General features: G+C 38.8%; 2 protein-coding genes across 2 annotated transcripts; both read right to left on the bottom strand.

Annotated features, from left to right (window-relative positions):
* Nucleotides 1-2,301: 2,301 nt before the first annotated feature.
* On the bottom strand, nt 2,302-5,208 carry myoz2b (myozenin 2b). The gene is made up of 5 exons (XM_034540192.1): nt 5,127-5,208; nt 3,969-4,135; nt 3,446-3,536; nt 2,616-2,778; nt 2,302-2,527 (listed from the first exon to the last, which is right to left on the bottom strand). The coding sequence occupies exons 1-5, from the start codon at nt 5,206-5,208 to the stop codon at nt 2,302-2,304; spliced, it is 729 nt and encodes a 242-aa protein (XP_034396083.1).
* Nucleotides 5,209-11,465: 6,257 nt separating this feature from the next.
* synpo2b (synaptopodin 2b) lies at nt 11,466-15,241 on the bottom strand. Its single transcript, XM_034532014.1, is given in 6 exon segments — nt 11,466-11,609; nt 11,612-12,741; nt 12,744-12,882; nt 12,885-12,953; nt 12,955-13,817; nt 14,578-15,241. Coding segments are annotated over 6 exon segments (3,009 nt in total).
* Nucleotides 15,242-16,696: the final 1,455 nt, after the last annotated feature.

Below are 16,696 nucleotides of genomic sequence, written 5' to 3'. Positions count from 1 at the left end.
AATAGTTTCATTATGCAGTACACCAATAAACAAAAACATATATATCTATATTAAGTGTGATCTGATGACGCTGTGAACCTAAAACCAAGTGTACCCTCCTCATGCCCAATGCCGAGAGTTCATCATCTGCTAAGGGGGGTGGGTGGGTGGGGGGGGGGTATTCTATACTGAAAATATTCTGATTCCGAGAATGAAATCTGTTTGGGAATAATAAACAGGCATCTTCTTTGTCAGTGATCACAGTTTACTATTATTTTTACAAAGGTCCTGATATATTATATATTATATATGTGTTATATTGAACTAATATATGAGAAAAGTGTGGACCATGTGCAGTATTTGGGGGGACACAGTCTGACTGTACATAGCTTTTCTCTGATCCTATCTTGGCTCCAGCAATAGCACTGAAACCTCCCTTGAGACACATGAAGTGTTTTTGGTATTATTTATTTTAAGCTTCATATTTCACCCTCTGAACGTTGCACAGCTGAGCTCTGTTCAGATGAGCTGTCAAACTTGACTGTTCTTTGGTTTATTTTTGGAGTTTTTTGCATCTGTTTGGTTCTTTCTTTTTTTCAGTTTACAGAGTGTAATAGTTCAGCCAAAAGTGACTTAAATAGACTCCCAGCAACTATAAATCAGTAACTTAAAGGACAATTAGAGTTTAAACAGGTTTAATTAAGTTAGTTATATTATTATCATCAGGTTTTTAGACTTTTATCACAGAAAAACTTGCCCCAATCTAAAGCTTCTATATTAAACAGGATTTACATGTTATGGTCTGTGTCAGATCCTGACCCCGATGACGCATACTCTACCATTGCTGTGATACCAGTTAAAATATATGGTAAAACACAGTGAACAACCATGTCAAACTTGTCAACTGTCTCACAGTTAAGTCTCAAAACAACATATTTTTGGGAGTGAGAACAATTCAAAAACTGCAAAGCTCCTGTATTAATTAATTTAAATCAATACAAATGAACACTTCTTATGACAATAATGAATTGACCAATTTAGCTCATCTGACCCACAAAACATTATGTGTGAATAGTAATGCAAGTTATTTGGATTGTTGTGGTTTTGGAGAAATGATAGTCATGCATGAAGTTTGCTGATGAGATCCTACTTTGGCCTTGAATTTAATTTGAGTTTTCTCTCCTGTATCTCCCCCTCTCTGAGTTTGTAAATTGTATGTGCAGTTACATTCAGAGAAATAAAAACGACGCATATCAAATAGAGCATGTATGAAGACAATACACTTAAACTGTAGAAGTAAAATCATGCAGCTTGAATGTTTTCAGCTCACTTCTTTAGAAACACCACAATATCACTCACAGACATTCAGTGTGTTTTACATTCATACACAGTATTGCTTTTGGAGGTTGAGAGGCTGTAAAGTTACACATTTGTAGTACATATGTGACAAGAAACAATACAGAACAAACATTTACATTTTCTCCAAACAAGGCTGCCCACACGATATCCATATTGTACAATTATTAAATGTATTTGTGTATAAAGTCTTTGTTTCTGAGTCCATTCATTTAATTAATCAGTTCCATCGCAGGTCACAGTCCAGATTCCTCAGTCTTCTTAGATTGATGTGACCTCTGTTATTTCGTCAATGCAAATTTGTTCTTCTTTTTTTAGCAGCAGTCAACAATAAATTAGAGCTATAAAACAGACGTTTCACTATTGTTTTATTTCTACAGATCAATTGATTTTAATTGATTTTTTTTTGTTGATTTATTTAAATTATAGCTTTTTATTAATGGTTTCACTATTTGCTTCCTCTTACATGATTTTAAGATATATGTATCATATATATGATAAATAAATAGAAATTACCACGTTATACTAATTTGTGTATTTGTCTGTAATATCATTCTTTACAATAGATATAATGAAATACTGCTTACTCATAACAATAACTAAATATAACTCATTGTATGTTCCAATTGGGTGCCATCAATAAATAAGTTGCATTCTTTATTTACATTACATATTCATCACTTCAACTGAACATTTATAACATTTACAGTGTTGCTGTCCGTATCAGTGGAAACTCTTCTTGAGTTATGCTATTTACATGATTTTCTTTGAATACAGTTTAAGTGTACACAAAACACACTAGTCAACAAATGCATGAAACACTTTCTGTCCACTGAATGGGACTAATCCAAAATATTGGTAAGTAATTGTGACTATGCTGTGAATGGGGTATTTTGCCTTCATCAGAGGTGGGCCAAAATTACTACAGCTGACATCATGTGGCCAGAATACATACAGTTAGACCACCTACAGGTCATCAGACTCGGGGACTTTGATGGGCTCCAGGGTGACAGTGGGTAGGATCAGATGGGTGCCCTCAGTTATCCACCCTTGGGCCGTCCTATTAAAGGTGGGTCGCTTGTCTCCCGGATCCTGCAGCTCTAGGTACCTGGGCGGGTTCAGGTCCACCTCGGGGAGCTTGAATGTGATTCCTCTGGGAGCTTTGTCAAAGCCACCAAAAGGAGTGGCAACCCTGTAATTGACATCACGTGTGAATGGTTCCTCATTGTTGTGCTGATGGACTAATTGACTAAAATGTGCTCACACTGTAGTTTTCTCACCGGTTAAAGCTTTTGTACTCAGGAAGATCTGGTCGTGGGTCAGGTCCTGACGTTGTCAGTTTGAGGGTTTCGGCGAGGTCGGGGTTACTGAGGATTGCCTGATCCCAGGGGGAGTGGTAGGACTTGGGCATAGCTGTGGATGTTACCTTCTCTGCAGTCATGTCTGTCAAGGAGCAAACGAAAACCATGAGATTGTTGCAACATTGCAGCAAAAATATCTGATGGTTGTGTTTGCAGTTCACGGTTAATGTTGATCTGTTTTCTTCAGCCTTGTTGGGTGGAAGCTAAAGTTTTAGAATGGATTATGAATAGAGACTGTGCTTAGGGAACACTTATGGGCAGACTGAGTTGTACGTCATTGAGATCTGAGGCCTTAAAATAGCACATAGTTGAAGTGTGCACTCATCATATAATGTGTCAACGTGGGATAAGGGCATTTTGGAATAAGCACTTGACTCTATCGGCTTATTAAAATATAATAACGTTAAAAAAATGCTTTTAAAGTTGCTCAGGTTGTAATATGAATCATAGTATCAAACAATTTAACAGGAGTTAATGCCACTAAACAAGACCTGCAGTTATGACTGTATGATACCAGTTGTCATTATCATGACAGCATTACATAATCAGTCACTGTTGTATGAGTATATGGAGTATTCCTTTTTTTTTACAGTTTGATAGTGGAAGAAATATGTGATTTAAAGTAGGAAGGATTTCCAGAGACTAAATCTAATGTTAATGTATGCATTTTATTTTTTTTATGTTTAATGCTCCATATCTTAATGCTCCATATTGGCTTCAACGTAAACAATACTGAAGAACATAATTACCCGTAATAGTGATTTCTGGATTAGCAGTATTTCCATCGGCTGGTGCGTCCACTTTAATTTCCACATTGTGTGTATGAGTTAAAATATTATTCTGCAAAACACAATTAAACAGTTCAGTTCATGTATTGGTTATCAATTGAGCAACATATGTACAGTTGGCAGATCTACAGCTGCACTTGTCTCCCATGCACTCAGATACACACACACACACACACACACACACACACACACACACTTATAACTACAGTGTGTGCACACACACAGAAACACTGATAAAGAGGGGAGCAGCTCCTCAGCAAAGGGCCTGAGCAGCTCTCAGAAGATTTGGCTGAACAATGCACAGTAAAATACACTTGTCTTTGATTATCATCAATGCTTTGTAACACTTTTTTTCAAGAGCATATTTCCTGATAAATGTAGCTTTCATTTAACACATTTTCATGCAGACGGCACTAATGCCAGAACTCCAGAGTGCATTCAAACATATATGAAGTGGCTGAATAACAAATAGAAGTTAACTCACATTCAGCTGTGTGTTTGCCTCATTTTGTATACTTTCAAATGTATATTTTTCAGATCTCCTCTGGCGCATTTTGAAAAGCCGGGAACCTCTGTTGGAAAGCAATGATAACTCTTCCAACATAATGTCTTTAGGAGTGCTATGCTTCTTTCCGAGATCCATTACGTCCCCTGTTGAGAAATAAAAAATATACATAAAGATGAAGATAAAGAGGAAGAAAAAAAAACCCTGCATAATGTTCAGATTTAGTAGACAAACATTCATCAATCAATCAGTGTATTAATTGTTGCATATTACGTAATGTTGAACGAACAATATTTTCAAAAACTGAAACACGTACTTATACGAACATAAGTTTAAGGTGCATTTTCTAAAGAAATATTTGTATGTGATGTTATTAGGTTGACAATTTCTGGGCAAATGCCTCGGGGGTCATAAAATCTCATGGTATGGGAATCAAATTATCATGATAATTGCACATTTGTTTGGCAATACCCACGACAAAAGCACAATATAGACTGAAATGGTGAATGCCTTTGTTCTAATCCCTAAACTCTTTTGTAGAAAAAATATTGTTTTTGCATCAGTTGATATTATACTTACAGACATATTCTTAAATAAATTGCATATAATCTAATTATCACAAACTAACATGGGAAGGGTCTGATTTTAGAGCTGGTTTAATAGCTGCAACATGGTGGATACACAATATAAATATACTCTGATATAATTTTTGTCAGATGGAAATGTTTGGGGGAGTGGTCCATAAATGACATAAAAGGTGTCACAAAATTCAATACTTTCCATTTTGTAAGCCCTGTCATGGAAAATAAGTTATCATTGTACTCGAGAATTAGTTTTGGATGGACATGAAGCTTCCTCGTCTGCCACAACAGTCGGTATGTACCCCAGCTGTCACAAAGCTTCACTTTATCAAAACGGGTACACACAGTTGTCCCTCACTTCTTCCCTCCCCTCTCCAGAAATAGACTTTTGAAAAGGACAACGACAAAGGATTAGTTGCCATAGGTAGTAAATCATACCATTATCTTATTTAAGGCAAATGCTGGAGTGTAGCCCTGACAGTTTTAACATAGATCCCAATAGATATTATCTTGCAGCAGTGTGTTTGTCTGCTGATCCTCAGCTCTAACATCCTACCATTGGTACCGTGGACCTCTCGGCAAATAGCTGCTGCACGCTTCTTCCTCTCTCCGGTTGGCATTGTACAGAATTGTGACATTGTGGCTTTGGAAAGTTTGGCAGAATTCAGGAGGACTGGAAACACATACAGGACACAGGATGTAGTTGTTCTGCCCGAGTCACAAAGTTGTATGTTTTTTTGTCTATAAATGTCTATGAAGTAGACATACATAAGCTGTAAGCATATTTTGGAATTTCAAGAAGATTTATAAGGCACCCGTTAAAGAGATCTGCCATATCAGTGTTTGTCATGTTATACCAATCTCTCTGTCGGGGTTAAATTTTATAGATTACAATGTATTGTATTACCGCAAAGCCCCACGAATATTTGAGTGTGTGAGCAAATGTTAGTGGTATCTCCCTTTAAGGTTGTCACAAGATTAATCACCTGTGTAAAGGTCAAAGGTGGCTATTGTGTCCTAAGTTTGTTTGTACTGCTGGACACAGTAAGTGTCCAGCAGTACAAAACAATAAATATCCCAAATAACTTTCTTACATTGTCAGTGTCGGGTCCAATCACATAGTTTTAGCTCTGCTATGTTGCCTAATGCAGAACACGATGCTACATACAACATTAAATATTACATGTTCAGTACTCAATTCTCCCCACCTGCTGAATGGAGAGCTATCATTTCCATGCAAACGACAGAGAGAGCAAAGCAATATAATTCTAAAGATATCAAATATAACTGATATGTTGTCAAATGTTGTGTTTCCATAAAAGAAAGACTTCTATAATTCATAGAAAATCATAGCCACATTTTATTTAATCTCAAAACAGTGACTTTCTTGAATGTTCTAACGTCTATATCATTTGAATAAATATTCACAAAATACACCCTGACGATGCTTGTCCGTACCTGTGATGGTATCCCTAGGGTGCAACCTGTATCCTTGAAGGGGAGACACGGAGGCTCAGGGGTCAACCTACAGTAGGTAGTTTGATCTTCCCTGATCTTCACACTCACGGACACTAAAGCTAAACTGTGACTGTGTCCCTGTGTCTGCTGTGATGGAATGCAGCTTACATCAATAGGCTAAATTTAACCTGCCAAACACTCAAAGCCACTCTCAAACACCATGGGGCAAGGATAGCTACCAGAGAGAGAGAGAGAGAGAGAGAGAGAGGATGGACAACACACACATGCCCACTGATATTCCTTGAGACGAGGACTCCCCTCCAGAGACGCATTTCCTTTCTTGAATTGAATCTTCAAAGTCAACATGTCCCCATAGATGTAACCTCTGAGGCTCAAGTTAGGAAGGTCGTCAATGCTGGACACAGCTGCTACTTGTGTACGCCTCTCTTCCAACTGAGTTTTGTTTGTGACATTATGTGCAATTACTGACTCTGTATAATGATATACAGACCAGTGGAGCGCTCAGTGTGGTCTCATCCGAGATGGGGATCGATCAAAAAGATTTTTATGAAGCAGCATCAAGGTCATACTTCAGACATACTGGACATTTCATCTTTAAATCATTTAGAAAATATACTGTTGAGTTATGAAAGAAGTTCCTGACGTAACCTTTGTTATGGAAGTTGCTGTCAATTTTTGAAAAAGTATTAACTGGATGTGTAATTATATAACATTGATATACAGTTATTGAATACAAAAATAAATGTTACATGTTAAAGAATGACTCAAAATCACCTGCACTACTATTTAAATGATATCACATTGTCGATAAAAGCACAAAAATAATAACACTTTAAAGACTGAGTGTTTTCATTTAATTTTTCAGTTTGTGTTGAAAAGGTGCAAACACACAAGAAAATCATCAAACACAGGGTAAAATTAACAAGAAACATGCCTACATCATTCGTACTGAAGCTCAATGGTAGAATATATTACTCTGTTTAAATATTTTAACACCACACAGTGTGTGATCAAAGGTGGGATAAGTCATGTATGTATGCATGCAACATTTAGTCATCTTGACTTAAAAACACAATGGATAGATTCAAAACATTTAAAATATCACATGTAGGTCATCAAATAAAGTCAATGTTTAGATACAACACGTATTGCATGTTTTCCTAAACATTCAATGTAGCTTCTTTGAAGCAGAGCTAGTGTGTCTAATTTAGCGGCAGCTAGAAAGTGCTGCAGATGATTAGAAATGGTTTACTCTTTAATAAACTTGCTATCACCACTGCAATAGTAGTGAGAGAAAAGACAGATTAAAACAAGATGAGTAACGCCTGTAATCGTTCTCGTTGTATACAATGTGCAGAAGTGATCACAAAGTCACGGTGAGTTTTTAAGCAACAGTAAAGATACATGACGGAAAAGCCACACAACCAGAGTGCCTTATTTCTCACTAAATATGTATAATCAATAATGTATAGATTAGCAACACCAATCTACATTTAAAAAAAAGCAATCTATCAAACATTTCTTTCATCTACTACCGTTCACTTTGGCTCTCATGACACTTTTCTAACACTTTTCTGGTTCAGTTCTGTCCTCAATCAGTCTGAAACAAACTGATACAACATAATGACTGAGAAATAACCAATTATCTCCCATCAATTCTCAGCAGGGTAATATCACATAACCAACACAACAGAATAGCTGCGGTAAGTCTTCTAACCAAGTGGCCACTCGTACCATTAAGATATTAACTTTTATCACTTCCATCAGCAACTTTAAACAAACCTAATAAATTGGGTCTCAGACCTACTAAAGAAGTGTGAACCTGTTTTCATGACAATAGAACAAACATATTGCATCTCTTTAAGCCAAATTTACTTTCTTTGTGTTTCATGTCCAATATATGTTTTACCATAATTCATGTATGTTGGTTTAACAATATACTTCTCTTCATAGGATGTATGTCTGACCTCATCTTAGTGGTATTAACTCTTCTGGACTGCACTAGGCACTGGGGAGTACATGGTTGGACTTGAGCCTTGTCCCATGTATCCAATACTGGCCCTGCTGACAGGCCTCAGAGGCTGAGCAGGTCTGAAGGGAGGCCCATAGAAGGTTGGTCTCTCAGGTGAAAATGTCCTGCTCATGAACGGTGCCTGAAAAGCTGGGGCCGCATGATAATGACCCATGCTGACAGGTGCAGGATCAAGAGACACCCTGCGCTTCCATTCATCTGGAGGCTCTGGCAGAGATCTACGGTGCCCTGCAGCTTTGACATTCGAGGCAACAGATGATGGGAGGCTCTGAAATGCAAAGGCATCATCCACTGAACCAATTAGGCTTCTGGATGCCGCCTCCCACGGTGACAGTGGCTTGTAGACTTTTTCTTGAAAGGACATTTTTCTCTGTGTTGGTAAAAATGATGATTGGATTCCAGGTGTGCTCGCAGGTGACAGGAGTCTGGGAGAAGGCATCGAATTCAGTCGCTTGGGGAGGCTCAAGGAGCGGCTTCTTCCAAAGCCCTAAAAAGAAAATCACATATCAGTTGACTGGTGTGATTGCAGCATTGCAGACTTTGCTGCCACCCACTGGATTAATTTAAGCCTGGACAATACATTTATACTTTATGATTTAAATTAAATTAGTTAAGTTTTACTAAACAGAGGGGCACAAACAAATTAATGATAATTTAGCTAAAATAACAGTTTCATACAGAAATTGCCAACTGGCGAAAAAAGTCGAGGAACGTACACCTTTTTGTCATATTTATTCCGATTATGTCCCTTTTTGCACATGAAAACATGTATTATTTTGCATCATAAGAACCTCTTCTACTTTTTCTGTTTTGGTAGTTTTATTATAAAAAGGGACTTTGGATTTCAGCTCCACAAACCTGACAACATCTTTCTAAAATCCTGGATTCAACATTTCACAATTGTTTGTCTAAAATAACTTAAAACATTTCACATATGTAGACCAACTAGAGGATTGAGTGTTTCGTTTAATGCCAAAGAAGGTTTGAGTGATATAAACTCATGGATGAGATTTGTGTTAAAAGTCTTAAAGTATCAAGAAACATTTGAGACATTAATGAATATAGAAAATAAATATAGATTTAAGAACTTACCTGCTGTTGGTTTAATAAACTTGAAATAAGTACGGTGGCAATATTACTACTAAAACATATATAAAAGATAATGAATCTTAGTTTGGAACTATATCTGGTGCCCCCTTTTCTTTGATCCATCTGCTTAAAGAGGAAATCCACTCTAAAATATAATTCACATGTTAGATTCATTTAGTATTTTTCCATTGTGTCACTTCACCAATTTTGTAATAAAACATTGTTAAAGGCCCAGGACACCCAGGGCAAGTTTAATTTGAGAAAGAGGGGCCATATCAATGGCATACATTCTTTACATTCCTACACAGCTCTGACAAGACCTCTTGTGAGCCAAAGGGAATGAAGTCACCTGTGTGTGTTTACCGCGCATGTCCAGGGCCTTTAATATACCCATTGCTGGTGTCCTTTAAGTTGGATCCGACCTGCACTGCACCCTATACTTTCTCAAATCTTGTACAACATTGTTTGATTCATCAATATTCGGGGTGACTTAACGACAACATCTTTTACATCTCATTATTAGCTCACCTAGCAGCCTTCAGCAGCAGAGGTATGATAGTCTACAATCATTTATAAACCATTTTGTCACAGGAAAATATCCACAGTCCTGTTCGTGATTGGTTGTTGTTTATTTTGGTTTGAATCATCTAAAGGAAAAAAAAGTTCAGGATTTGAGTAGCTTAACATTAGCATTAACATTAGCCACGATTGACAGCTAGTGATCAGAACTAATATGGGCCTGTCTGACTGATAACTCCTTACTTCTTATGAATTCAGGTAACACACTTTTTTACTGTGACAGTACATGCTTGCTCAATAAGTCATTAGAATAGCAAAATGTAAATCCTGCTTTAGGGTGGATTTCACTTCAGTAGTGCGCAGATATTATTTTGAGGGCTGAGATCATGGTTCCAAACATTTCACATTTAGAGTTAAAGGTGGACTGATGGAAAAGCTGTGAAAACAAACAAGAACAACAATCCAGAAACAGAAAGTCATACTGGTCAGTGACAGTGTTAACCTTCAGCAATTTACCCTTATATTATAAAGAGCAAACGGTATTAAAAATAGTCAATAAAGTAGTGAGTCTTAAAACTGATATTGCTGAAGGTTCAGTGAATATGATTAAATGCTGTGTGAAAGTGTGATGCAGTGAGAAAGATTTAAGGAGGACATACGGGTCACTCAGAAAAAGTAGTGATAGGAAAAAGAAGCTCATGACACACACAGGAAGTTCACAAGTAGAGCGAAAGAGAAATTTAATAGGATGATTGAGAAGAAGAAGTGCAAATATGTTTGAAAGACAGAGATATGAACACATATAAGACAATTGTTTTCATTTTTTTGCAATGTGAATAAATCTCTCGATCTTAAATCTCTGTGATAACTCATGTTTGAAAGGATGAGGATACAGATGATAGTTGTGAACTGTGATGACAGTTAAATAACTGGCCATAACCGATAACTGCAGAAACTATATCCACATATAAAACATTTAAAGTCATCACAGTTAATAATCACAACTAAAGTTAGTGCTTTTAGCTGTTGTGATTGAAGTTTGGAATGAGACTGAAGGAATTGCAAATGGCATGCATTCAAAAAGAGAAGTTTCTCCCCAGACACGTTAAATGATCAAACATATTCAGTAAATATAATAGGGAGTTATTGTTTTCTCAAATGGCATGAAAATGATTTTTTAATTAATGTAATAAACAAATGTATTAATATAGGGTATTGCTGTGTTGCTTTTGGGGTCAATGATGACTACTACTAGACATAAATTTCCCCACTGCGGTACTAATAAAGAATTATCTTATCTTATCTTATAAGTGCATGTAATCTTTACAAAAGAAAAACAACGAAAGAAAGAAAAACTCAAAGAGTCAACAGTTGAACAAGGTCTCTGCACACAATATTGCACATGTAATAGCACTTCCTGAGAATCACTGAACATTATCTAGTCTCACATTTCCTTTTTCAAGCATGCATGCACCTCCCAAGTTTGAGGAAGATGATATAATATACTAAATTATTTATTTGAGTTTATATTTTATTGATTTACAATATTAGGCTAGTTTTGCTGTACATTCAACATGTTTCCTCACATTTCCACCTAAATATATCCTTATAGATGCATACTGTTAATTATTTTGGACGTGACGTACATTTAAACTGTCTGTCATGTCCACCTGTTAATAAGTAAGACATTTATGATGATACCGTGTTGCATATGTAATCGTGTTCTATCGTCTCAACGGTGACTACACCAAAGCATGACCATATACAGTATCAGAGCTACTGAAGCGCAGCAACAGGTCTCCACTGTTTGCTTGTCACCACTGGCTTCTTAGCAGAAAACTTCGGGCGAGGTGCCATTTGACGTGCGCCTCTAGCAATAAGAGATGCAGGAGAAAAAGCTGAAGCAATGCCTTTCACCAAGTAGAAGAATGCTGGGAGGATGCGCTTGCAGGTCGGGCACTTGGTGCCTGCTTGTTGGTTATGTGATGGGCTGTAGGTGGGATAGTGTGCTTTCTATGCAAGCGCTTATCGGTTGCAAGAGGCTCAACTGATCTCGTGCTTTGGCGGGCAGAATAATTTTGGGAACTTACCAATACAGGAGACTTAGCAGGAACTTCTGCCTTGCTTTGAACAACAAGCTCAGAGGCGTTATAAGGAGAATGAGAAGGAGCAGATCTATGTTTAAGGCTTTTGGTGGCCTCAAACTTTGATGCTGGAGTCGGTTTAGGGCTGGGGCTTTTGGCCTCAGGTACTGCCTCATACTTAAATAGTGAAGAGTCTAATTGATAAGGCTGATGTTTCATAATATCTAAGGGGTTGAGGTGCTTTGGCGCTGCTTTAGGTTTCTCTTTACTCTTAGGCTTGATTTTGGGGCTTGTGGAAGGGGGTTGCTTGGCTGCTGATGGAGGATAGAAAGGAGCAAGAAGGGGATTGTATGATGAAGGAGGTGGAGCACGAACGATGGAAGAATATCTCAAGGAGTTAGGGAGTGATGGGTTTGGGGAGGGGGATCTTGTTTTGTTAGCTTGCACCGTTTCATCATCGACAACAAACTTCTCCATACGGGACTGTCTTTTGGCAAACAACGCTGCACCTTTTCCCGCCATAGTTGGACCATCACCAGCCTGATTAGTACCTCTGACTGAGACTCGACCCCTTGAAGAAGCCTGTGATGCTTTTGATGCATAACCGTTTGACTTCCCCGCTTGTGGTGGGCAAGAGGCAACAGAGTTTTGAGTACCTTCTAACTTATTCCTTGAGGGTGAGGGAGGGTGATGTGGGCTGTATTTAGGACTGCGGGCCTGCATACTCACTGGGGGTTGTGATGGCTGCTGACTCCAGCTATTTGTTGTTTGACTGGAGATGAAGCTGAGAAGAGGAGTCGACAGGACCCGAACGGCATTGGCAGGTGTTTGAAGTGTTGCCGGAGGTTTGATCTGGTGCCCAATGGTGGCTCTCTGTCGAGTTTGAGCCCAATCTTGATACTGTAAGTATTGCTGATTATGAGGCCCCCCGTGACTGTAAGCGGGTTGTGAAACTGGACTTCTTGGTGAATATAGGGCTCACCAGAGGGGCTCATACTCATCCAAGGTTGACAAGCTGGGTTGATGGTGGGTTTTGGGGCAACCTGGAGGGGGATTCTTGAGTTTATTGTTCTGGGTTGCATGAAGTTACAAGCTTCAGCACCTAGACCTAAAAAAGTCTTTCCTCTGCCTCAATAAAAGACCTCCTCTCCCCTTTGTTTTGAAGATGATTATCTGATCTTTTGCGCCAGCATTGTTGACTGTTTATTAGTGAATCTCCTTTTACCCTCTGGAAGGATGCCGGCCTTTATTGCTGGCACAGATATTCGCTCATCTCTTGAGGCTATGATTTCTCCAGTGGGGGACCAAACTTGCGGGTGAGTGTTAATAGGTACAGGTACTCTGAATCTCGGTTCTTGCTTCTTTGTCACTGGAGCAGTTGTGCTGATGGAAAATCCTAGGAAAGGCTTCGCAGTTCTGTTTGATACCAACGGTCTTGGCACGTTGGATAGGTGGTTCATCTGTTGAATACTTTCTTGGTATTCTTCGTGCGGCCTAGGATTTGCATCCATGTAGTTGGCCTGATCAGTATGCACGTACATTTCCTCAGTGTCATAAACATTCTGTGCTTCTGTAAATTCGGGTTCTCGTAATGTCTCCAAAGGTAATCCTTTATTCCTCAGGTCTTCATGCTCTGACACAATTTTATCCATCAGTTGGCGGCGTTGGGCAAACATCATAACACCCTTACCTTTTGTTTCTGCTTCCATTTCTCTACCACTTCCCCAATTCAGACTTAAATGGTGCTGCTGTTGATAAACAGAATACTCTTCTTCTAAATCAGATTCACTTGTTGCCACAAAGGCATAACCAGCTGATCTGACTTCCGTTTCCTCCTCTATTTGGTCTTCGCTGTCAAGCTTTTTCTCCCCAGTCCCGTAACTCACAAGTGTATACTTCTTGACCCTTTGGCGGCGTTTTTTAAACAGCAAAGCTCCCTTATTTTGAGGGTTGGGTGCATCCGTTAGCAGCCGAGCGATACGCTTACATTTGGACTTGGTCTCCTTGACTTGTCTGTCTGATTGGCTCTCCTTGTGACTGAGCCCTGAGGCAAAGGAGAGAGAGGGACAGTGAGAAGAAAAGGGAGGTGAGGAAAATGTAAACATATACTCATTTTATTTTGATATTTTGTCAGTCATTGAACATTTAAGAAGCTACAGTATTTAACTGATCAATGCTCGTAAAAGTAAAATAATGGACTAATTCTTAATATTTGGGGATTTTGAAGCAAGCACACAGCAAAAAACCTTTAAATTACCCCTGCTGAAGCCAGCACACTAATAAAAGCGTCATATTCACTTACAGCTAACTTAGTCCATGAGGCAAGAAAAATGAGGAGCTTACTTTCCATTACCAAGTCTTAGGATTGGAAAAGGGATCGGGTGACAGGCCCGGGGTGACACATGCTGGTGTCTGTCAAATTTGTTTCTGCAAGCCTCATCATACCGTCATATTTTATTCTTAACCCGCTCTGACTTTTAAAGCCATGGGAATTCTCCCTGTAAGTACACCTCAAATAGACCCCACGTTACAGCATGAAAATAACCAGCCCCCATAGGGCTTAACACAATATGAAATTAAGTCATCAAATAACACCAACAATAATTACAGGCAGAGAACACGTAATTTAAGATCATTATACAAATGTCCTTCATGTCTCTGGACAAGCAAACACAAAATGATCTATCTATTAATAAGTCGTACATTATTTAAATTAATAATAAAAAAACATTTATAATGTGCTGTACAGTTTGCACTACTAGCTTCATGTGTCTAACAAGTGAGGGTAGAAGACAGATACTTACGTGTGGACCTTGCCCTCTGCCTGTCCGGTCTGCAGAGATCTGTGTCAGAGTCCGAGTTCCACTTCTCTGCCTGCTCAGCAGCCTTGTCTGAAATTCCAAAGAAGAGAGAAGCAGGAGGTGCTTCACTACTCCCTCCTTCCTCTGAAGATTCAACCCTCCTGTTCACAGTCCCTGGGCCCTGCCTACTACTGGCTCCCAGGGGCTGCTCTGTGGTCAGGGCCAAGGCCAGGGTCATGTCAGCTGCGCGACCAAGAGAGGAAGAAGAAGACTGTGAATGCGGCCGTGATGTCTGTCTGGCATGAGGCTCGAAGTTGGGGCGCTCTGAGTGTGGGGACAGTGATGTTGGTGAGAGTTTGGTTCGAGGAGACTCAGTAATGGACTCTCCTGATTCACTAAAGTAGATGTCATCCTCTTCTTGGTATGAAACCTCCTCTTCACTTGCGCAAAGTTCAGGCGGGGACGGTTGCTCACCTGCAGATTGCCAGTCTTGTGATTGAAGGCATGCTGGGGTGGCCTTGAGATCAGACTTCAGGATGTGAGCAGGTAGAGGGTCTAAAGGGTGCTCTTCATCACTGGCATCATCACACAGTTCCCCAGAACCTTCTGAACCTGACCAAGGGACTGCGTTGTCCTTGTTGTCTGTGTCTTCAGCTTCTGGTTCCATCTCTAATTAGGTTTCACAATGTCCTGGGTATTACCTTCATTAAGACAAAAACAAACAAGTCAAGGAGCCTTTTGAAACATTGTTAATATTTTATCACACTTTACATTGTACATGTCATCAATAAAATACACCTGTATTTCCACCTGCACTCACATGAATGGAAGATTTGAGGATTTTCTAAAGTCAACATGTTGAGGGTCTCAATTTTGAAAATTCCTTTTGATTTACTGTTTAGATAAAGATGTCAGCATTAGTACACGTTGTAATATTTTGAACTATACCATGTAGTTGTCTGAATTATTCCTCTCCCCAATAGGAAGTGCAGCTTTTCTTTGGCAGTTACATCGGGCCTGCCATCGCTCTAAATGGAATGGTATGTGATATCAAGAGGGAAAACTGCATTCACATCCAAGAGGATAAGCAAAACATATGGGAGGCTGTTTTCCGAACTCCTGTTTATACAGTGAGGTTTCTTCCCCTTCGCTGCTCTCATCTATCACTGCAACAAACAGCCCTGCAATCAGCATCTCCATTTAAGAACTAAACCTGGGACACTATTTGTTCTATGCATAGTAGAAATACTAGGCCTCCTACTGACTCACTTAACGCCAGTGTTTGTTTTGTTACTCAAGTTAAATCATATCAACAATTAATATATCAAATAGGCATTCAAAGCTATTAAACAAATGATTCTGGTAATTAGTTATTGTATCAAAATCAAGGGTAGAAAAGTATTCAATAGATTAAATTATCCAGTGCAAAACAACTGCCAAAAGTGACATTAAATTCAGAAGTGTTGCTGCTTCACCTCTTTCAGGTTAGTATATGGATATGGACAGAAAGGATTGCCTTCATAACCTAATATGGAACTGTACAATTCATAATCGACATTGTGCTGTTCATGTTAGTGCCTACCCAAAAATAATCTACAGACCAGGGTTCAAAACAAAGAATGTTTCAGCAGTCTGCACCCAGATCGAAAACTGTAGAGAATCCAAAACATGAAGGATTTACTGCAAACACAAGACCTTTATTTTCCAAAATATAGACCCTGACATGCAACAGAAGGTGGCGCCATAACACTGTGGACAATGACTTGGATAGATTTGCCTACTGATCACCCGATTAAAACTAAAAAGACTGTAAAAACGTATTTTTGTTTTGTTTTACAAACATATTTCATCTGGCACATAGTAAACTGTTCAATGAACAGATTATACCGTGTAAGACAAAAAGGTCAGAGGCTATAAAGCACAAGTGCATCACTTCTTCAGTGTCAGAGTGACTTTTGAGATTAAGACTGTCTGCTGTATGTCACTGTGAAGACAGCATTGCCCTTCTTTCAACAGACACCAGCAACAGTTCTAAAGAGTCAACCTTAACAGCTAAAGACTTTTTTTAAAGTCCAATAAAATGGCCAAATGCTGAATTACTGTTTGTATACCCAGTTGCAGA

The sequence above is a fragment of the Cyclopterus lumpus genome, chromosome 1, assembly GCF_009769545.1.
Source record: "Cyclopterus lumpus isolate fCycLum1 chromosome 1, fCycLum1.pri, whole genome shotgun sequence".
Classification (NCBI taxonomy): Eukaryota; Metazoa; Chordata; class Actinopteri; order Perciformes; family Cyclopteridae; genus Cyclopterus; species Cyclopterus lumpus.
Note: the sequence above shows the minus strand (reverse complement) of the source record. Positions and strands in the feature narration are given on the sequence as shown.

What these genes read in the sequence shown, in the direction of transcription:
- myoz2b (XM_034540192.1), bottom strand. Translation starts at nt 5,208, where the DNA reads ATGTCACAATTCTGTACAATGCCAACCGGAGAGAGGAAGAAGCGTGCA. An exon ending in AGAGGTCCACGGTACCAATG is followed by an intron (nt 4,136 to 5,126) that starts GTAGGATGTTAG and finishes ATTTCTCAACAG; the next exon opens with GGGACGTAATGGATCTCGGA. An exon ending in TCCAGAAATCACTATTACGG is followed by an intron (nt 2,779 to 3,445) that starts GTAATTATGTTC and finishes GCTCCTTGACAG; the next exon opens with ACATGACTGCAGAGAAGGTA.